This window comes from Poecilia formosa, unplaced genomic scaffold (genome assembly GCF_000485575.1).
Source record: "Poecilia formosa unplaced genomic scaffold, Poecilia_formosa-5.1.2 Scaffold286, whole genome shotgun sequence".
NCBI lineage: Eukaryota > Metazoa > Chordata > Actinopteri > Cyprinodontiformes > Poeciliidae > Poecilia > Poecilia formosa.
The window spans coordinates 208427-230684 of record NW_006800225.1 but is presented as its reverse complement, the minus strand read 5'-3'; the positions used below and the strand labels follow the sequence as shown (position 1 = coordinate 230684).

At 39.3% G+C, this 22258-nt stretch overlaps 1 protein-coding gene across 1 annotated transcript in view; it reads right to left on the bottom strand.

The window, feature by feature from the left end:
- The window catches only part of LOC103151595 (CUB and sushi domain-containing protein 3-like), a 272095-nt gene that overhangs the window by 53156 nt on the left and 196681 nt on the right, over positions 1-22258 (bottom strand). Inside the window, exons 29-43 of the mRNA XM_007571755.2 lie at positions 19964-20082; positions 17844-17919; positions 17617-17733; positions 12261-12374; positions 12048-12143; positions 10448-10651; positions 10123-10247; positions 9569-9665; positions 7523-7627; positions 6568-6686; positions 5898-5967; positions 3987-4103; positions 3627-3836; positions 2436-2624; positions 1303-1480 (exon numbers count right to left, since the gene is read on the bottom strand). Of these exons, the coding sequence (XP_007571817.1) occupies positions 1303-1480; positions 2436-2624; positions 3627-3836; positions 3987-4103; positions 5898-5967; positions 6568-6686; positions 7523-7627; positions 9569-9665; positions 10123-10247; positions 10448-10651; positions 12048-12143; positions 12261-12374; positions 17617-17733; positions 17844-17919; positions 19964-20082 (1936 nt within the window). The remainder of the gene's footprint in view (positions 1-1302; positions 1481-2435; positions 2625-3626; positions 3837-3986; positions 4104-5897; positions 5968-6567; positions 6687-7522; positions 7628-9568; positions 9666-10122; positions 10248-10447; positions 10652-12047; positions 12144-12260; positions 12375-17616; positions 17734-17843; positions 17920-19963; positions 20083-22258) is intronic.

The following is a 22258-nucleotide window of genomic DNA, read 5'->3' as shown; positions in this document are numbered from 1 at the left end:
TAATTTGAATCTACATGAATGGGGTATTCTATGTTTTTTTGGGGGGTTTTTTCCCCATTTCGAAGAGTGGTCAGAAGAAACTACTGAACAAAGTAAAAGTGAAGCATACCTGTAGAGATGTTTCAGTTTCAAATATATTAAAACTCTTAAGGGCGCCAATAACACCAACAAAGGTTTTTCGTGTGATTTTTTTTTTTTTTTTTCACCTCACTGAGTTTTTATCAAATTTTCAGTGTGAGATGATGCTACTGTATTTACTCATGAATTTGTTTTCTAGTTTTTTGTTTTTTTTTTAAACATCTTTTAAAGAATGCCGATAAAATTTGTGGATATTGTATCCACAAATTTGGTACAGAAAGATCGTACCAGATTTTTTATGTGATTTGGTACGATAATATTTGTTAATGTTTGAATTCAGGTTTGGTTTCCATCTCCATATGTTTAATGTACTTACTCAGTTATATACTTAATATATAACTATATTAATATATACTTACTTAGTTTTTACTGATATTACCTTAGTTGTGTTTAATACCGGCATAAAACAAATGTCCCCCCCCCTTTGCTTTCTTCACAGTTGGACCCAAGTGCTGACTTTTAGTACGTCTTGAAATCGTTTGGAAAAGCCCAGACAGGACTTAGAAAACTTCCTATTGATTCACAACACCGGAGTTTAATGGAACCAAAATTGTGAATGCATTTCAAGGCAACACCCCAAACACGGCAATGTTTCAGCTTCAGCCTTTCATCAGCAGATAGGCATGCCCCCCACTCTAGCCTAAAACCATTTAAACATTTGCATTGACAAAATGTCTTCTGATTCCAATAAAACCACCTTTTAAGAAGAATAATTAAGAAAGAAGTAAAAGGGTGGCAGGCAATAGGAGAAAGATGGGACACTGTTTCGCATGCAGAAGTGACAGAGCTAAGAGATAGTGTCACATAAAGAAGTCAAGATTTATGGCTGTGAGATAGGTAACTCAGGCCATGGAGGTATTATGTTTGGCACCCTTATTTTTCAGGAAAGATGTCTGTAGTCATAGTAACCCTTATAGTCACTTGGCAACCCATTTAAAAAGAAAAAATATCCATGCAGAAAAGGTTTAAACAATTAAACAATAGGTCAGTGAGATGAACAGAAAGTTTCTTACAAACTAAACAGTTATATATATATATATATGTGTGTGTGTGTGTGTGTGTGTGTGTGTGTGTGTGTGTGTGTGTGTATAAAGCTGCAAATAATGAAAGCACAGCAAGAAGAGTAACTGTCTAATTAAAATACACAAGAAAAACAGCACCTACCAGACAGTGATGTAGTCATAGATGGGTTCTGTGCTCAGAACAGTGAAATTGATATAAATCCCATGTCCAGGAGGAACTCTGACACTCCACACACAGTCCTGGAAGTTTGGATATTCTTCCGGGTGTCCGGGAGAGTAAATGGTTCCATTTAATGAGGTAATGTTACCACCACACAAGGCTGGGAGAGAGAGAGTTACGGTTGATTATTTATTTTGTGTTTCAGCACAATGAAGCTGAATCAATCTTCCCCATAAATACGAGAGCATTTGTTTAGCATTACTGTATCCATCACGGCACTTGTTAATTATTTATTGAGCTGATTTATTTTGTCAGCTGCGTAGCTCATAGGTTCAGCTGAAATGTTATACATAATATATTATATTATTACTATAAAATAAGTTTTTTATTAACTAAACCTCTAACTTGTGAAAAACCTTCATTATGTTAAAGTCACATCGTTGCATAGAAACAAAGTGTGAAATTCAAAAAAAATGTTTTCGTCTTTTCACCTTTTATTAAAAATAATTTGCCACTATATCACCTCATACTTACACGTATGTCAACTGGATATGTTCATGGATATATTTGATCTAAACCATTTTATTATAGCCCAGGCCTTATGTTTAGAGTCTTTGTCCTGCTGGCATGTCAACCCAATTTCAGCTTAGCTTGACGCAACACAATCTTTTAAATCACAATCATATTTGTAATGTCACTATGTGCAATGTCATGATCCTGAATGTTCTCCTTGTGTGGCATGTGATTTTAGGTGACAAATTTGGGGTTGCGGTTGTGCAGGCTCATAAACAATGCATGGCATAGTTTGTTTAAAAAGTTGGAAACAATGTATGATTTGCCTTTCACTTCGTAAATATGTGCTACTTTGTAAAATAAAATCCCAGCAACATAGAATAAGGTTTATGATTGCAATGTGACAAAGTGCATCTGAAGACGTAAAAACTACTGTTCTGACGAGGAACAGTGCCAAAAAATGAAAAAGTGAGTGAATTCCCCTCACAACATCACACTAAGGAATTTCACCTCTGGCAAATCTTATTACACCCTTCAACCCAAAGTTCACCACGGGAAAAAAAACGCTAACAGGTACAGAGATGACCTGTGCAGTCAATTACCTTCACACCGCGGCAAAGGATGGTTCCAGTTCCTGCTTATTCCGTGTAAACACGTCAGCGAGGCCTCTCCGATCAGAGAATATCCAGGCAGACATTCAAAAGACACCGTCATCCCTACGCTGAAATCTGTGCCAATTACGATGCCGTTTCGGAACGGCCGTGGGTCAGGACAGCTCTGAAGCTGGTAGGCTGCAGAGACACGTGATGGTTGGTAAAACACTATTATTTGGACAAAGAGCAGGAAAATAACATGTCTTTCTTTCCTAGAAAAGGCTGTAACATGTGAATAACAGATGAGGTGAGATGCTGTTATTGAAAATATAAACGTCAATAAACACAACTGAACACACCTTTTCTGCTCGCGGTAGCACCTATTCAAAGCTTACAGCTCGGATTGCAAACAATCAGCTGAAAATGTTGTTTTGTCTATTGGGGTCTTAAAAATGAATAATCTAAACCCTTTCTCTTCAAAGTTGCTCCTAACTGAACCATAAAAAAGACAAAGAAATGTATCTCCATTGTCTTTAAATCTTTCCAAATGAAGCTGAAACATAAATTGCTACACACTAAATGAAAGAACAATGGCACTCTTTCATGCACTTTGCAGCAGCACGACACAATAGGTCTTAATTTTTTTTTTTTAATGTTCCAAAAATAATCCTTCTAATCCATCCGCATCTAAATTTGGCAGCCTTTTTTAAATATTTCTGTTAAGTTTTTAAATCCGGGTTGCCACAGTTGTCTGTGTAAACAGTACATATTTTTTTAACAAGTACATGAAGTTTTAAGAGGACTAGGTTTTACTTATATTCCTGCTTTAAGCTCTGGTGGTGGAGCTGTCAGCAGATAAAAAGCTTTATTCATTAGCATCTGTAATTTTCATATAAAGAGAATTAGGTCAAACAAATTTAGGCTGCCTAAAGGATTTGTCATAATAAATATAACGTTCTGAAGCCAGATGGCATACATTTTAAACTCTCTGAAACGGATCAAAATGAAGAACCTGTTTGCACCTTGCAACCATTTTCTTGCAGCATTTTCTTTCCCCAAAATAGCATCTTTTAACTCTAAGAGTTTCGTTTTCGAAGAGGCCTGGTGAATGAAGCCACGGCTGCTCTGTTGTCTCTGCTCTGAAAACGATCGCTGCTGCAGACAGAGCAGTGGAAAGGAACTTCCAGCATCAACATTTACCTTGATACGTGATGTGGAACCCTGGTTTGTTTTGTGAGTAGTCGCTGTGGAAAAAAAAGGTGGTTTGGTGGGTGGTGCTGAACAAGGGCTTAGGAATGACTGGACCGCTGAACCGGTCAATCACAGAACCCGTCTCCAGCGTTCCACTACGGATCTCTAGGTAATCGTGGATCGCTTCGGTGGAGAAGTTTAAAAACTGGAGATGAATACCTGAGTAGAGACGACAAACAGAGAAAATAAATAAATCACAGGCGTTTGTGAGAAATCAGTCAATGAATTGCACTTACATAAACGGAGGGACGCAATCAAGCATAAGTCAGTGCTTTATCTGTTTTTCTCAACTCGAATGACGATTCTTACCAAAGCCAACAGGTAAGTTAACACTCCAGGTGCAGTCCAATCCACTGGGATAGTTACCGGGATAACCTGGACTCAGAATCACCCCACTGACATCCTTCATAGAGCCACCACACTGGGCTGTGTGGAGACAAACAAAACAAAACACAAACAACTCATAATTGAAGAACGCAGGACTGCCAAGTTTGACGCACTTCAGCGTCACGGGTTGCCTCCCTTTCTCACCCTGTCTAGACAAATCTCCAAGCTTGGTTTCCACAGTAGTGCTACCTGTGATTGGTCATTCTAAATACACCCAGGCCCCAAGTTCCCAAAACCTCCATGGTGAGATTGTGACAGTTCATCATGAGGAGGGTGCGCCCTGGAAGCAGCACTGCAAAAATTATAAATTACCATAATGTGGGGGCATCATCCTCCAATATTATGTGGAAGACTGGCCATGCTGGCATTACGCCAATCCAAAGATGCCCACAATTGGCTGGTAATGTATTGTTTGTGGCCCTTTGGAACGCCGTTTGCAAAGCAGATGATGTGCTGTCACTGCAATAAGAAAGCTCTCACCACGTGGCTGACAGGAACAATCCACAATCTACGCAGAAAAACAAAACAATGTGACGAAAATGTGAAGATGTGGCGTTTTCATTGTGGATATTCAAGAGAAAGGTAGGAAAAGCAATGAGAAAACAATGCTGCGTTTAAAAAAAATGAAAAAGAATAATGTGCACAGATGCCTTAAAAAAATGTTTTTAACCTTCTCCCAGTAAAAGATATCCTCTCATTTATGGATTCACAGTGAACCATTTTATTGTCAAAAATATTGTTTTGTATATTTCACACCCACCCACTTAAAGATTTTCTTTTATTCTTGCCAAGAGGTAATGTTGTGGAAGACTGATACGACATAATGAAGAAGAACATCTTTCATAAATTACAAGAAACTGTTAAAAGACAATACAAATATCAAAACATCCTCCAAAAATTATTAGAAATATCTAAAAAATAAAATAAAATAAAAAACAGAAAAAAAAACCTTGTAGCGCATTTACATATTCAAATTCAACATTCAAAAATACTTTATCTATCCCAATGGGAAATTACAAACACTTGATACAGTGTTTGGCTTGTATTATCCAAGGCAATTTCACAGTCATTCTCATGTGATGAGACATGTGAAGCATGTGCACCCATGAACCCCACGTGTTGTCTTTGTCGTCACAAAATGTTGGTTCACATGATGTACTATCCGATCAAGCACACTGTCTGGGTGAGGGAGCCGTGGTTAAACACAGAATGCTTCAAGTGATTTTCAGGTTTTTCTTTCATAACGTTTTTCATTATGTCTTGATGTTTATTTTACTCTGGTTATTGTTTTATGATCTAAAATTTATTATTCTCTTTATTGCTGTGCACCACGCTTTCATAAAGTGGTGGAGGTGTGCAGGGGAGGGGTCATGGTAGGGCGCAATGGCGGTAAGCATTCTAGTTCTGCTCTGTCCTAATTTTATGTTTGTTATTTTATAAACACGTGTCTATTTTTTTTATTTTTTTTTTTATTGATGACAATCACCAGGACAAATGTAGCATTCTGTGTCTTAGCTAAACGCTAATCAAACGGGTCGACACCAAGGAAAGGAATGTGCTTTGGATCAGTTTCTCCAAAACTTGACTTGATGTGTTGGTGTATTCTGCATGTTTATGGCTTAGCATCGATTCAAAAGTACTCAAAAGCACAAAAAGCCTGCCCAGACATCTAATTTCCTTTTATTTCCTGAGAATCAGAGAAAGCAGTCGAGACATCTTGCATAAACCCCGTAGTTCTGCGGCTTGGTTTGCATATCTGTAGGGCGCATCATCATCATATGAATGCTTGTGCGTTTCAGGGTGAGCATCGACAACGTGTAGGAGGACACGTACCGATACACAGAGGTACAGGGTAGTTCCATCTTCTAACAGGCCCAGGCATGCAGGTGATATGTGCATTTCCCTGGAAATGTAAAAGCAACCATATTTTGATAACATCAAACAATTACAAAATCAAGACACAAACTTAAAGTACTTTAAAAGTGCATTCTTCTCTGTTTAACACTTGTGCATTCACACAACAAGGCATCTGCAGAATACTGGGACTGGGGTGTGTGCAGACCTTAGTAAGTGTGAGACACACAAACCTCCACTAGAACTCTACATCATACTGCATAGAAATTGGGTAGACCACACCGGAGACATTCATAATTCAGGAGTTGTGTAAACCACACCAGACTTGTGTGTTTAGCAAACGAAGGGAAATCACACGAGAGAAGACTTTCCTTTTGATTCAGTTCAGATAGTTTTAGCTCTGCGGCGCCAGGGGATGAACTAAATGAATGGCGGCACATCAGAAAAGCTGAGCAGACTTTAATCATTTCACCTACATGTTTTGTATTTGGATTGAACTTGATATGTAATAAAAATAATACACATGCCGTGTGTTGGCTTGCTATGACTAAGCTGACTTTGTCAATATATAGAAAGACTTTATAAGTAAAATCTATACAAATAAACACATTGATTATTATTTTTTATTTATTTTTTATTTTTTTTTTACCTGAAGAGAGTATCCTTGTTCACATGAAAACTGTACAACATCTCCAACCATGAATCTGTCTCCTTGTCTGATTCCATAGTTTGGTGTCTGGGGCTCTGGACATGATTCCAAACCAATGGCTAAACAAAAACACAAACAAGGTTAGAAAAGTTTCAGTGATCATACTGAAAAGTAATCATGCTAACCTGCTGCAGTACATTTGAAGAAGCTAATGAGACACTGGGAGAGCATGGTCTGGTCAGATGAGACCAAACTGGGACTTTTTACATATCTTTGCATCTTTGCAAATAAACACCATGTTTGGAGGAGGAATGACGCTCTGTACAACCACAAAGCACCAAACATCATGGCATTGTTTTATTTTTTTGTTTTTGTTTGTTAGTTTGTTTGTTTTTACCATAATGTGACTGGCAGACTACTTTAAATTAAATTTAAAGAAGAATAAATGGATAAATGTACCTGGCAACATTTAGCTTAAGTGTGCAGATGGATTTTTTTTTTTTTTTTTTTAAGACAATGACCCAAATCACATAAGCCTAGTACAAAAGGTTCCCCAAACTACAAGAAGGTTTCCCATTCTTGTAAGGAAACAACCTACTGTGATCTATTTTACAATCAAAGGAGCTGCTGATCAGAGAGACTCCAGGACTTTCCAGGTTTGAAAACAGTTTGAAAGGACAGTCCAGGATCATGCTGTTTCACTACTTCTCTCTTGTCACTCTACTTTATTTAAAACCGCTTGATTTATGGACTAATTTGTGTCGATTTATTTGTATTGCGTGTGTGGATTAATTGGGTTGCTACAAACATCTGGTGTTAATTTCATTTTAATAGCCTTCCACAGAAACGTATTCATTTATAAAAAATAAAAAAAACGCATTGGAACGTTCAATAGTTGCTCTCTCCACAGTGCTTAAGCAGGATTTATTTCAAATGAAGCTGGATGCGCATTTACCTGTATATTCCAGGTGAAATCCAGCAGCTGAGACGCTAATATCAGAGCTAAAGCTGAGATGGAGGTTGTTAGATGTGCTATTCAGGAGAGGGGGGATAGTTGTGCCTGAGAAAAGAGAGAGAGAAAGACAGGAAAAGAGGATGAGGATCAAATATTTTGAAAGCAAATGATCACATCTGAAGCCAAGGAAACAACAAAGGCCTTTCTAAACCCACATTTATTCTTAGAGAAAAGTTCTCAAAGGAAGGAGAAGGGAATTACTTTAATTTGAGGCATCTATTTTATTTGAAACCTCTTCTCAAATGTTGTCCTGACCTAGATAGACTGGCAGGGGAAAGTACAAAGTAAAGGGAAGAAATCTGCTGCACTGCCAAAGCAAAGACGGTCTCACACAATGACTTTGAATGAGATGATGCATTTAAATGTAGAGTCTGTGCTCACTTTTTTTTAACTACTTAGCAAAAGGGAATGTACTGTTTTTTTTTTGTTTTTTTTTAAGTTTTTTTTTAGGAGGAAAATGAACCACTGCAGCTGCAATAAAGCATCTATCGACTCCAATATCGCAAAAGTGAGTTGTCCTTTGACACACACAAGATCTCAGTTTAGTGCCAGGTGTGTTGTCACAACGTGCCTGCACTCAAAGTTTCATCTGAATGAACACTGAATTAGGTCACTGGATGTTACTGGCTGACAATGTTACTGTTGTGAGTGGAATTAATAAGCAGGGCTTTTTTTTTATGATTGTACAGCCCTGCCGCTGCTTTGGTTTTATGTTCCAGAGGAAGCCTCGTTTATTATTGTGACATTAAAAAAAAAAAAAAATCATTATTAGTTATTATTCAGCTATTAATATTTTATAGCTTTATAATTAACTCCACTGATTTAACAGTGTCTGTTATTTGGAGATGTATGGCAGTATTAATTAGGAAGTGAATTTAAAATCAATATTGTTTTATCACGCCGACACACGGATTTACTTATTAATGATATTTTCATATGGAAATAGAATCAATGTGGTGTCAGTTCATTCCTCATCTCATAATCTTCCTCACATTTTGTCACAGAGATGTCGAGCCCTGCTAAAGATTAATTGAATACAACAAGAAGATGCCCGGACGACCCTCTCCGCCCCCCCTTCCCCAAAAGCAGGACCGCCATCACCACAAGAGGATGTGAATATGATTTGCTGCAGCAGCAGCAGCAGCACAGCCGAGGCACTTTGACTGCAGGCAGGCGGCGTGGATAGTCATGCAAGCCAAACTAATGGCACATTAAAGTACAAGGCGCTCTTTCCGTAGTCTCTCAAGAGCAGTTTTTATTAAGTCAGGAATCCGAGGAGCGACGTAGCTTCTTTATATGTAGGAGTGAAAAACCGAAATGAAGGTGAGCGGTCTATAAAATTTGACCATTTGTTTATATTAGCAATTTAAATCGTCTTTGTGTTTCATGAATAACTTCAGGGTTCCTTCACGGTGACTTATGCATTTTAGCAGACTGGACAGACATACTGTGCAAAATTGGAGTAGAGTGCAGAAAAATTGTTTGTATTCAAACTTTAATCACTGTCCCGTCCTCTGAAGCTCATATGCCTCCGTCTATCCATCCATCCGCGAGAAACAACATCAGGTATTAACCCTTATATCTTAAAACAAAATAGTAAGTGATCCTTAGCCACAGTGTTGAAGCACTAATGAAACAAAGGCATTTTGAAGTAGAGGCCTTTTCCTTTCAGTTCAGATATGACTGACATTTCAACTATCCATTTTCTATGTTCACTTAATTTTGATTCGGAATTAAAAACGTGCAATCATTTTAAGAATTTACTCCAAAAGTAACATTGTGCCTCAGAAAACTTAACAAACGCTGTTACATAGCTAAAAAATAAACCTTGCAATGTGCCTGCATTTATCTCAATCACTAAATGGCAAAATTGAGAAAGGCATGTCCTAATTTTTGAAAATATGGTTTTGGATCTTGAATTGTGATTCGGTTTAAGTGGTGCGTGAGTATTTTCTTAGTGACAGAAGATTATGTAAAAGTATTTACCAGAGTAGCTGCCAAGTCTCGGCGCATGGTTGTCGGCACCGTCGTAGAAGTCCAGCGAGTCCCAGTTATGTTCAGTTGCAAAACTCACAACTTGTATCTGGAAAGAAGTGGGGAAGAAAGAGAAATTGTTCTCGTTAACTGAGCTTTCAGTCTCTTAAGCAAAGGAGATTTAATTCTCTTGTAAATGAACATAGTGCCATTAAATGTTTATATTCCTATTCTAATTAGTACCAAGGAGGGATATTTGAAGAGTCATGGGTAATTCAAAGTGAAGGGCTAAATGTGAGCTGCATGCCAGCATCCTCTAACTCCACTTCCAGAAGAGGCATCTTTGCCTTTGTGTTCGCCCGTGAGAGCCGTTTAGCTTACATGCAATCAGGCCTTATCTTTCATGATTAGATCCTATCTAGTTATCTCTGATGGCCCTTTTCTCAGAAACCATCCATCCATTCATCCCACTAATAATGTCCTATCTGCACTGAGATCCTGCCTGCTCAGCTTTTAAGCCAATGATAGATAGGTCAGCTGGGAAAGCGGCGTGTGACAGAAACAACCTGTATTCCGGCCCCTTCTGGAACGGACACCTTCCACACGCAGTTCTGATTGTTGTCATACGGTTCTGGGTAGCCTGGAGACAGGATGGTTCCACGGCGAGAGGTCAGTACGCCTCCACAGGGAACTGTGGAGGATGATGCAACAAGAGAGAGAAGGCAGGGGAGAAAAGTAAAGAGGTTAAAACAACATTATAGGAAAGTGACTACAGAGAAGGAGGGTGGGGGGGGGTTTGTAGAGAAGGAAACAAATAATAGTACATGTGTTTGGGTTGTTACTGCTCCTTTTACTGTAAAACATACGGCGTCCTACCCAGAGGCCCTGTACCTATGCATGTTGGCAGGGTGTCATTCCACTGAGCCAGGTTGTCCGGTACGCTCTCGCAGCGAATGGCAGTGGAGCCATGAAGCACGTATCCGGGGTTGCACTCAAACTGCACCAAGGAGCCGACTGCAAAGTCATTACCGAGACGTTTCCCGAAGCGTGGCTCCGGGACTGAGCTGCACTGAGTGGAGCTTGTCCTGGGTACAGCTGGAGACAAGAGCAATATGACAAAGCTTGGGTTTAAAGAAGTAATAATGTGATGGCTCAATGTTTGCTGCCTACAGCCATCGCTACACATATAAGCACTCATTGTAGAGATCTATAGAAAAATTTATAAATTCATATTTTTATAGCAGTAGCAAAATCTTACAATTATCTTCAACCATTAACTTTTATGCTGCGTACTTTTTAATAGATAAAACCCTGATTGCACTGCAGGTGACTGGTGTGAAACAAAACCGTATCCCCACTGTCCAAAGGGAACCTAGTTAGGGTGTGTGGCATCATGCACTGTAAAAAACACAACATTTTAATATGAATCTGGTGGCCTCTCAGGAAGACTGAAAATAGGGCTCTTCTAGTAGTAGGATCCAAAACCGGATCATGATCCCTACCGACGGTATGATCCGGTTTTGGATCATACCGTCAGTAGGGATCATGATCCGGTTTTGGATCATACCGGTATGATCCAAAACGGAATTTTGATGAATTTTTTGCCCGTCAGACACATAAATTGTCCGTCAGACAAAAATCCAACCGTCTCCCATGGCCATCTTAGTCCCTGGACTGAGATGCTACAGATAACCCGAGGGGTGCCAATGCCATTAATATTGGACAATAATAGATTGCATAACGTTTCCCAGTCCTATGAGTTGGTTTTCAGCTGCGACGTTCAGCTGAAATGACTGAACGTTATTCAGTTATTTCAGTATGGTAAATTCTATGATATACCAAATTATTATAAACAAAATGGCAGAATAAATCCACCCTGCCTTGTATAAATACTGTTCTTGAGGTGAATACTTTTTTGGCATGCACTCAGAAGGGCCCCTTGGCACCAACTTATAATTAGTTTAGCAAACATGATTGTTGCTAAAGAGAATTGCCCATCTTCTGATGGCTTCTTCCAGTAAAATATTGCATTAATGTCACATATCATTAAGCTGGCTTGTCAAAAAATTACAATGAGCTTGCTGTCCTCTATTGTCATCAAATCTTAAACCACCATGTTTAGGATATGGCAGACCTGATTTGGCATCACTGATATGCAACAGTGTGATAATACATTGGTGTTTCAGAGACCTGGATGGATTCTTTCCATGCAGAAATAAGTCACTTCTGAAAGCAAAAAGTAGGTCTTACCTTGTACGAGCAGGGAGAACTTAAAGTGTAAGATTAATGTATTATTTTCTAATCACTGAGGTGTTATTTTTGTCTTTGTTTTTTTTTGTTTTGTTTTTTTTACAAATTAAGACAAAAGCATGTCAGAATGAGGAATTTCAAAAGGGCGTTCCTGAACAAAACTGTTGAAGCCACTTGTATATTCACTTAGATAAAAGGTACATTAACAAAACCCAACAACAATCGCAGCTCAAGGTCTGACCTTGGTAGACAAAATGGAATCCCTTGGCAGTTTCTGGTCCCACCGTGGTAAACTTTACTGTGATCTGGTTTCCTGAACTCAGAGGCAGCGATTCACCTGACGAAAAAGAAATTGACATAAGACAAAAAAAAAAAAAAAGCAGGTATACTCCAAGATGGAACCTTTGCTCCGGCTGGAAATCCATTCATTGCGATGGCAACCACACATCCTTACCGGAGTGGGAACCGGAGAGAGAGGAGAGCAGCGTGTTTTGTTGGGTGGGTCCATCATAGATTTCCACGACATCATTCAGGGATGTCTGGAACAGCACAAACTGACCGAAGAGGACTGCAGAAAAGACGAAAGGAAACAAAAAATGAACGGGGAAGCCAAATAAAGAGATGAGTTAACAACTATCGAATGGGGGACAAAATTATTATTCCACGCCGCTGTGTGAGCCTGACCTTCCCCCGATAAAATTAACCTGTAATAGTTAATTTACATCTTATTAAGCTGCAGTGTCAACTTCTATTTGAAGCCGACCATTGGCACAAAATTACATATCAGCACAACTTAATAGTCAAAACACCACCTATCTTCATCGTGCGCCAGTCAGACCGCTCCCTCCATCCTCGAACAGCCGGTCACTTGGTTTGGGAGCATCAGAGTTGTCGGCTCGTGTAAAATGCTAATGTTTGCGAAGCCGAACATACATTTGCAAACATATGGCTGTGTGGGAAATGCTTTACTTCTCTCTCCTCAGTCAAATCAGGAGATATATGGCGCAGAAATCAATCCGACCGCTTGCGAAGCCACATTGATCAATCTGTTATTTCTTAGCAGTAAAACGTGCGAGCAGGTGGCTATTAATTGAGAAGTGCATTTGCGATACAGATGCGCCAGTCTTCGCTCTTTATGCAGTCAGGAACTAAACACCGCCTGCCATGCATTGGGCAAGATATTCCTCTGCTGAAACCATACATTTTCCAGTGCAGGCTTAGTGGCAGGCGGTATTAGACAATCTCCCCAGAGGCTAAAGGCTCTGGCTTTTCTTAATCTAGTACAATTCTCTCTGTCCTAAACAATCACTTGATCTTTAGTCCCATCATTAGCTGCATTAAGATGTAAATCTGGAGGTGGGTTGTCAACAGCACATATAAACAACAACAAAAAAAAAGGTGTCCTACTTGGTACATGACATTTATTTGAGGCCGTATCCCTTTCACTGCACACGTATCTCCCCTCCCCATCGCTTTCTCCTCCTCTGGCTCACTGTGGCCCCCAAAGGCTGACTTGTAAAGGATTAAATGTGAACATTGCCAAGGATATAGGGCTATAAGAAGGTCAATGGCCACATTCTCCAAGGGTGTTTCTCTCTATAGATTTCATTTAGAGCAAAAAGAGTCTCTCTCTTCTTTAATGCAAAATCTCATTTCATGTTAAATTAATGGCAAGCATTACAGGGGGAAAAAAAAAAGGAAGGCGGACTTTTATTCATTTATCCGTTCTTTGTCTACATCCACTTATCTGTGCAGGGTCGCAAGGGAATTTTTGTTTTGACAAAACATTAAAAATAAAAAAAAACAAATCTAGAAGGCTTTAGTGCCAGTCAGAAGCTATTTGCATTCATCGCAAGCATGACAATAATACATTAGTGGCTTGTAAAGATGCACTGGAATAATTTTTATTTCAAAGCACCAAATAACATTTGAAAAGTAGGACGGGGCGCACAAGCTTAAACTTATTGGGAATTTTCTCTAATCCATAAATCATCAAGGTGACAACATACTGCCTGAAATATTTGCTTTTGCCATTATCTTACATGAACCCTTTTCTAAAATTTTGATCAAATGACCTTAAAAAGAGCAGAGAAAACATACGTTTTTGCTATCTTAGCACTGGGTTGATTTCTGAACCTAAATGATGTCTAGCTTTATTAAATATTCAAACTGTTTTTTGATGCATGTTTTGAGTCACTGACCTGTTTGCACACCCAGTTATGTAAAAGTTTCAAATAATTTCAAACAAATCTTCACTTCGAAGCGAAACTGGTTACGCTGTTCAGAAGTCAAGCAGACTATAAATTCATTCATGTGGAGGTTTTCAGACAGGGACATTGTGCCATCTGCTAAGCATGTTGTTGGGGATATTTTATCAAATATTATTGGGGATATATACATATATTTGAGATTAAGTATCTTTGGACTAGACAAATTTAAAGTGCACATGTTGATAACATCGCTTATCTATGTACAAAGGGCACATTCAAAAAAGTAGAGTACAAATGCATCTTTAAGTCCCCTAAATTATAACATTTGTGAACACAATGAGTGTCTGTAAACTTCTCACATCTTTCTATTTTAATTCTCGTGTACGACCTAGTTAGAACATGAAACGTCCTACCAGAAAAAAAGTAAAAAAAAAAAAAAAAAAAAAAAATTAATAATAATACATTTGATTAAAAACCAACACTAGAAGACTGGCCACTTTTCATTCCTTGCCGACTGTTGAGTTGATCATAAAATGCAAATTTTGCCCATCTGCTAAAATATTCCAAAAAAAAAAACATGTCCACCATTTGCAGATTTTAAAAACCACGATGGATCAATCTGATTAAAGTCTCCGTCACTCTTTGCTGCAATACTGACATATGGTGCTGCAGTAGGAGAAGTTCACAGCTTAAAAAGGTTTCCAAGCTGCACATATTTTCAACAAAATGACAAACGCACACGCATTTCCTCACATATGCACAAATTTAATGAAGAAAATAAAAATAAAAAACACGGCGCACAGCAAATGGCCCAACACACACATATAAAAACACTGCTGGCATATTCCTCCCTCATACTGAGATAACAAAGGATGGCAAACAGTATAACACACACTAGGAGGGGATGATCACAGCAGACCTGCTCCTTGGTGTGTTTACCACACGGCTCATTGATGCCTCCCTGCACTAAACTCACATACACCCGTGGGACATCGGCAGTCATCTGGGTCCTAATATGTCTCGCAAAGTTTGAATCAATCTTCGGGACGCGTTATCAGATGATTGAAAACGTTTTACTGCTCATTTAAAAGCTCCTGATATCAGATAAAAGGAAACCTGGGCAACAATCCCTGCAGAGCTGCCATGCCTTCAGATGAGCCATCTGAGTGGGTGTCCTGAGCCGTGTGGTCCTCCGAAAGAAGGTAAGGCACTTCTGAAAGGGAAATTTGGCCGTGGTTTTCCCTCCCAGATGACAGTTTTGAAACTAGGGGGGTTATTTGAATTAACGGTGAAAATATCATCGAGCAGCCGAATCCGAAGCTTGTTAAAAAGCCTATCAAAATCATTTGACAGAACATAAGCAGAGAGTGGAGGCAATTCTACCACATACAAGGCCGTGTTTGAAAGAAAGTCATGAAAAATCATTCCAAAATCAAACTTTTTCGTCTATATTAAAGATGCTGTGGTTGAAAACCAACCCTGCACAATACCCCGAACACACCATTCCCAGAGTTGGATTCATTGATTTCGATGAGTGTTTGTTGTTTAGCTGCCTGTAGCAGCACTGCTGCCGATTTATTAAATGAAGCAGTATAAAAACGCAGATTTCTAACCCAGCCTTTAATGGAAAACAACGATGAAATAAAGTGCCTTACATATTTGTTTTATTTAGCATTTTGAATTAGTTCTTTTTGACACTATGTGTGCTAACATTGCTGTGTGTGTTTATTGGCTTTTTCCTGAATGTAATTTATCTTGCATTGAACCATTTCTATGTATTTCATATGCATATTGACTGCGTGGAATTATTCATAGTGAGAGCAGAGGTATTTATTTTGTGTGCACACTGGATACAATTTGATTTAAGGTATTTAATATTTATTTATTGAAACATTGGCCCTGTTTTTATAACAAAGACACCCCAGAGATACTGAACAGTCCACATATTGGTCGTCAGTCACCCTGGAGGCGTCCAGGTAAAAAAAAAAAAAAAAAAGAATCCAATTCTGGGAGTGTGCACCATTCATTCCCGGTTCTCCTTCCTGGACTGAGACCTCCTGCGAGACTGTTTTACTCTGAGCATCAACGCGTTTGCAGGAGACGGTACCCTTGGCTCAGCTGGAGGCTCATCACTGAACTCGCTGAGAAGATCGGCACCTGTGCCGACATGCAGGAATCCTGGACACGGTTTACTTCCAGGTGGAAGACGTCAACAAGAAGGTTAATGGTCTTGAAGCAGAGGGCTGCAGCTGACTGGAAGAGCATAAAGCCCCACCAGAACAGAGGAAAGTATTGAAGAAATTCTCAGATGCTGCTGGCAAGCCAACAGGAAACAAACCTGGATGGAGAGTTAAAAATGGGGCAATAGCAGGGACGGAATAAAAACTGATGCTATGCTTTCGAAAACCCGGTATCCTTATTCCTCCAATTCACAACTATGTGAGTGGATCTACCACGTAAAAACTCTCATTCCAACACATTAAAGCCACGTGACAAAACATCCACTCTAAACAGTTTTGCAAAGCACTTTATCTGTTCGATCCACGTAAGTTTGTTACAGAAGTAACAAACATTTTGTTTAAATAATCGGCAACCTACTGTTAAAAATTTTCAACAGCATTTCTTGGTTCCCTTCATTAAGTGTTCAAATCTATGTCCAGATGGAGGCCACTGCTAAAACTTGGTTACAAACCAGAAGTCATAATACAATTTAAAGTTACACTTTATTTGAAGGGGTGTGCATAAGACTGACATGACACTGTCATAAACATGACATAACACCTGTCATGAACATAAAGAAGTCTTTATGAATGTTTATGGCAGCTGTCATGAAGTGTCACTCGGTAAATAATGACACTTTTAATGCAAAGTTGCTCTAAAAGTGGCATTGAAAGTCCATTAAAAATGCCAACTTTGCATCCAATTATCAAGATTTACAAAATCATGCAAAGTTTATATAAAAAATGTTACGCACGTGTATGAATGACTCTTTGGAGGGCAACAAATCTATGCGGGTGTCCACTGAGCCCTGCTCTCGGAGGTGCAACTGCTCCTTACCTCTAATAACCACACTTAAGAGCACAGGCCCATTTAATGTGAAGAACCCCCTGCAATATTCATCTCTCTCCTAACGTGTCGTTGGAGTCTGAGTCAAGCACCACCAATCAAATGTGACAAGATAAAAACAGTATCATCCTTAAATGTCATTTCAATTATGAAACCCCGACCTGGCATCAAATGAATGGCCACCAAGTGTCCTTTCAGCGTGTGGAGAAAAAAAAAATAAATCACTGCTGGTTTCTCGGCATGCTTGAAAAACCCCAACAGGCATCCTTCAGGGGTTCCTTAAGCAGCCTCATTAAAAATCAGACATGTTTTAATGTCAGTTTGTTTCACTGAGTATAATTCAATATAGGGATTCTTGTCGAGCAGATTTCCTGCTCACCATTTCAGCATTATGAACCGCATATACCCTTTTCGAGTTGCGCATGCGAGCATGTGATTATTTAAAGTATTCCAGAATATTAGTTTGACATGAGACCATTTCATGCAAATTCCCTGTCCGAACCCTTGTGTGCTGCGAGAGTGGGTAGAACTTACCAAACTCTCTCGGCACGGATATGGAATACATGCAGGTCTGTCCGGAAGTGTAGTTTCTGGGAAAGTTTGGCGATAAGACGGTCCCTTCCGACCCCGTGGAGCGGCTTCCGCAGGGAGCTGGAGGCGGTAGGAATGTTAAGTCGCACAACAAGAAAGCAGCAAGTTCAAACAGTACATGCACAGAATAATTTAAATTGAATTGAAGAATGGTGCAAAGGTTATATCACCTTGACAGCTAGGCAAAGCTCTGTTCCATCCGGGCCTCCCATCGTCTCCCATACTGCAGGTGAGAGTCGAGTAGCCCTAAAACAAAAGAATAAGAAGACGTTAACCAGTTTAAGTTTTCCAATTCAACCATGTTTGGGCTGAGCAACAGAACTTAGTCTGTGGTTTGTGCACAGAAAAATCTCCCTGCCAATGCAAGACAGCGTTCGGTGGAGGTAGTGTGATGGTTTGGGGTGACATCTCCCTCCCTGGAAAAAAGGAACTAGGCGTGTTTTCACTGAAGGCGTTCTCAATAAAGACAACGACATGAGATTCTGCAACCAGTGGCAATTCCATATCACTCATTCTGTGAGTGAAGAGTACGGAGAGGCTTGACTGTATCCTGAGCTCAGCCCCGTAAAAGACTTCTGAGATTAGTCTGTGAGTGACGTTTGCAGCAGAGAGACAAAAAAACAAACAAAAAACAAAGTCAGACTTGTAGCAAATGCTGAATGAAGAGTGTGATGCAATCCCTGAGCACCGTGTGATGAAGTGGCATGGAACTGAACATCCCAAGCTGTGATGGCTGTGCACAATTTTTGCAGACGTTCCCGACATCCCTTACGTGAATAAATTGTTAATTGGCAAAAAATGCCTTGCTTTTTCATACGTCAAGTAATGTAGAATAAGAGGCAGAAATGATTAGTCTTTGTTGGGCACAACTTAGATATTTAACTCTGCTGTCCAACCCAGGAATGCATTTTCCTTAAAATGGTGGCACAATAAAAAAAAACAAAAAAACAAAAACAAAAAAACACACGCTTTCCAACAAGATGAGATTTATTGCCACAAAACATTGTTAAAATAATAAATAAAATAAAAAAAAACAGGGAAAAATATCCTTACTTTTTTTCTGCGCTAAGTTTATTTTAATATTTTAAGTACTACGCATTGACATTCTGCTGGCCAATAATATATTTGCTCAAGTGTGGAAAGATCATGTTAATAGAAAAGAATGAGAAATGTGAGGAAAGGAGAAGAAATTACTATTACTATGATTGTCACCATATTTAGTAATGACAGCACAGCTTTGTGTGTTTTTTTTTTTTTATGCAGACTTACAGATCTTGCAGACGCAAAACTAAACCAAAAAAATAAATAAAAAAGCCCCACTCGTGTTTTTAAACAGCTGCACTTTCTTCCATTTCCTTCAGGTTAATAATGTAGCTTTTGGTGGAATTTATCAAAATCTAGCATTAGTAAAACTAAATTACGATTAAAACTGTCTTTAGTTCCCATGTTTTTAAAACTCCGGCTCAAGGAGGAGCCAAATAAATAATATCATTCTTAATTCTTAAATGTAGATTCATTTTTCTGCAAGTTAGACTTGCATGTTTCCTTCCCCAAGCACAAAGACACATGAGCAATCAGCAATCATAATCCTACTGAAGCTGCTAGCTACCTAGCAGCTAACGCTAAATAGGATGTATGCAACCAATAGTGCTGTTTGGATATTCAACTTGTCACCAGATTGGACTATCAGCATTTTCTCTGAGTTCCAGGCAAACCCTTGTACTCTAGAGTATCCTAGTTTGTGGAGCGAGTTTGCAGCATTTCATATTTGCTGTTGGTTTTTACTAATTGCAGCTATTTCCTGTGGTTGCAGCATTTTTTTGTTTGCATTTGTTTCGTTGAATGTAGTTTTTTTTATTCTACTTTCTGTGATTGCAGCACTTTTTATCTGTTGCACTTATTTATTTTTTTTTGTATTGGTGTGCTTTGGAGTTTGCATCATTCATGCGTTTGCAGCTCATTTTGACACTAGCCGTGTGTTTGTACCTGTCGGCAACCGAACAGGACCGCTTAAACTTCACTAATTTCTGATTTCGTTTATTTTTAGCAGAAGGCAAAAATCCATGTTTGGGGATCTAGTTAGAGTATTTTTGCTTTGCCCACAATTACTGTAAAGAAAATAAACTTTTCAGAAATGTAGATATGGTACTCAAGAGATTTTAGGTGTCTGGTGAAGGAGCAATAGAGTAGGTAAATTCCTGAACAATTTGGCTACTATTAGGACCTCTTTCACCCTCAGTTCAACAAATCAAGCTGCCAGCTCACAGATTTTTTATCCAGGTGTTTGTACCTGCAGAACATATCCTGCTTCACAGTAAAAGGTGACTGTCGAGCCCAGCTTGTAATCGGATCCCAACCTGGTCCCGTTCAGAACCACCCCTGGGTCAAAGCAGGACTCCCTCAGTTTGGCTGTAATGGAAAGAGACGGAGAGAGAGAGAGAGAGAGTCCCAACCTGGTCCCGTTCAGAACCACCCCTGGGTCAAAGCAGGACTCCCTCAGTTTGGCTGTAATGGAAAGAGACGGAGAGAGAGAGAGAGAGAGAGAGAGAGAGAGAGAGAGAGAGAAAACAAAGAAAAATAAAACAAGTGTGTTTCTCATTAGGAAAGGGGATAGACAAAGAAAAAGTGACAGGCACACATTGGTAACAAGGCAAATTAATATTAACCAAGTCCATTGCAGTAATGAAAAGAGGCAGTCGCAGTGCTGGCCTTTCCATCAGTCTGTTTGCCTTAGCAGTCAGTGTGAAGATGGAGCAAGAACGATAACTTTATCCCTCAGCTCTTTGCATGCCATGCGAACGACGGCCGCGGCCCTCCCTCCGAAAGATTAGCAGCCACCCGCATCAACTTCACACTTAATTCCTGAGTCCACAAAGAGCCAATATTTATTCTTTTGTGCAAGTGTATCAAAGTGACACCTCCTGACAGACTGCTTCAGCCCCCGACAAATCAACAGGGACTCCATCGGGAGGGCAATCTTTCTTTTCATTTTGAAAACACTGTGATACATTGTGTAATCAATAAGAGCAAGTTTGCCGCATACGCAGCGGTGCATGCATACAGTATGGGTGCTGTGAAAGCAGCTGGATGTGAAAATGGAATATTTCACACGTTTAGCACCGACCCTGCCGTAATGAGAGCTGGGGAAAATTCTGTCAACCTCAAAGAGCGATTTCCCTAGCCAGGTTGTTTATGAAAAGCAGATTAGACAGAAAAGTCCCCTAACACGATCGTTTCGGGCAGAGTACGTTAATATATATTTTTTTTTTTTCTCCAAATGATTTGAGACGTGAGATGTGAAGAAAAAATAAATAAATGTTTGATTGCGGTAGAAAATGTAAATATTGCCTGCATGCCAGTGCTTGGTAGATAATGACGTTTGTGTTTAAAAAAAGTCATACAAACACAACAATAAGAAATTGAATCTGAATTTTAATTTTACTATCATTACTTTGGAATAATCACTGGTTTGGGTATGTTTGTCACTCTCTTGCATCTCTCCGTTTGTTAATTTACAATATTTTCGAATTTAGAGCTCAGAAGGCCAATTATTGTCGTGTGGAATCAGCCAGAGCTACGATTAATGCGTCGCCTTTGGTGGACAAAAATCATGGTAAATTGGAGTCCTGCAGAGTGCTTGTTGTTTGTTGCTCAATGTCTTGTCATCTTGAAAGAAAAAACAAAAAAGTTTGTCCGTTCTGGCTTGCTTCAGTCTTGGGAGATGTACTGTAGTTTGAACAAGAACACTATGCTACTCACTGTTGCCCCAAGAAGCAGTTCTTAGACCTTTTCTAGATGTGCTGCTGTTTTGATACTGCATGCATACTGGAATGGAGGAGTTATTTCAAGAATTTGTCATGCAAAGGTAGGTGAATATTCTTTAATGCAGAAAAAGGGCCTAGGTAGCATAGCATGAGCTTAAGTAATTGCATTATTGCAGCACAATGACATTGAGTTGAGTATTTGGAAAACGTTGCTAAATACTCTATAGGATGTAAAATGTATTACTAAGAGGTGCTGCAACTAATTTCCTTATTTCTTATCACAGGTTTTGATGGTGAAGACATCACTATCACAGCTGTAAACAACTTTTTTTTTTTAAATCTTTTTTTGCAGGAGTAGAAATAGTTGTTGTCTTTTGATCTTTTAATAGTTTTATTTTACGTTTGTGTTTAAATGAAATGAAACAATGGTATTTTACAAGGTTTATTACACCATGACAATCCCGTGTCAGCCAAGAACAATTAGTGCCGAGTCCAAAAAGATTAGTTTGAAAGCTCGCTGGTGATGTTTCAACGTCCACTGCCACATTATGTTACACCAAATTTGCACGCTGGTATTACAGATCAGAGACGGATCGTGTCTTAAGAGCTCTAAATGGCTAAACCGCACAAAAAGTGATCTCCCACGCTGGTTATTCCTGTGGCATCCAACGTATTTGCTTTCGCCAAATTGAGATAATTCCCACCTGTGCCCACACGCACAACCTTTCCTCTGCGCGAGCATTTTAGTTGCCCCGCTGTGAAAGGGCTACAAGGGAGGACGAGATGCATTACCAGGGCACCGGTGGAAAACACCAGCTTGA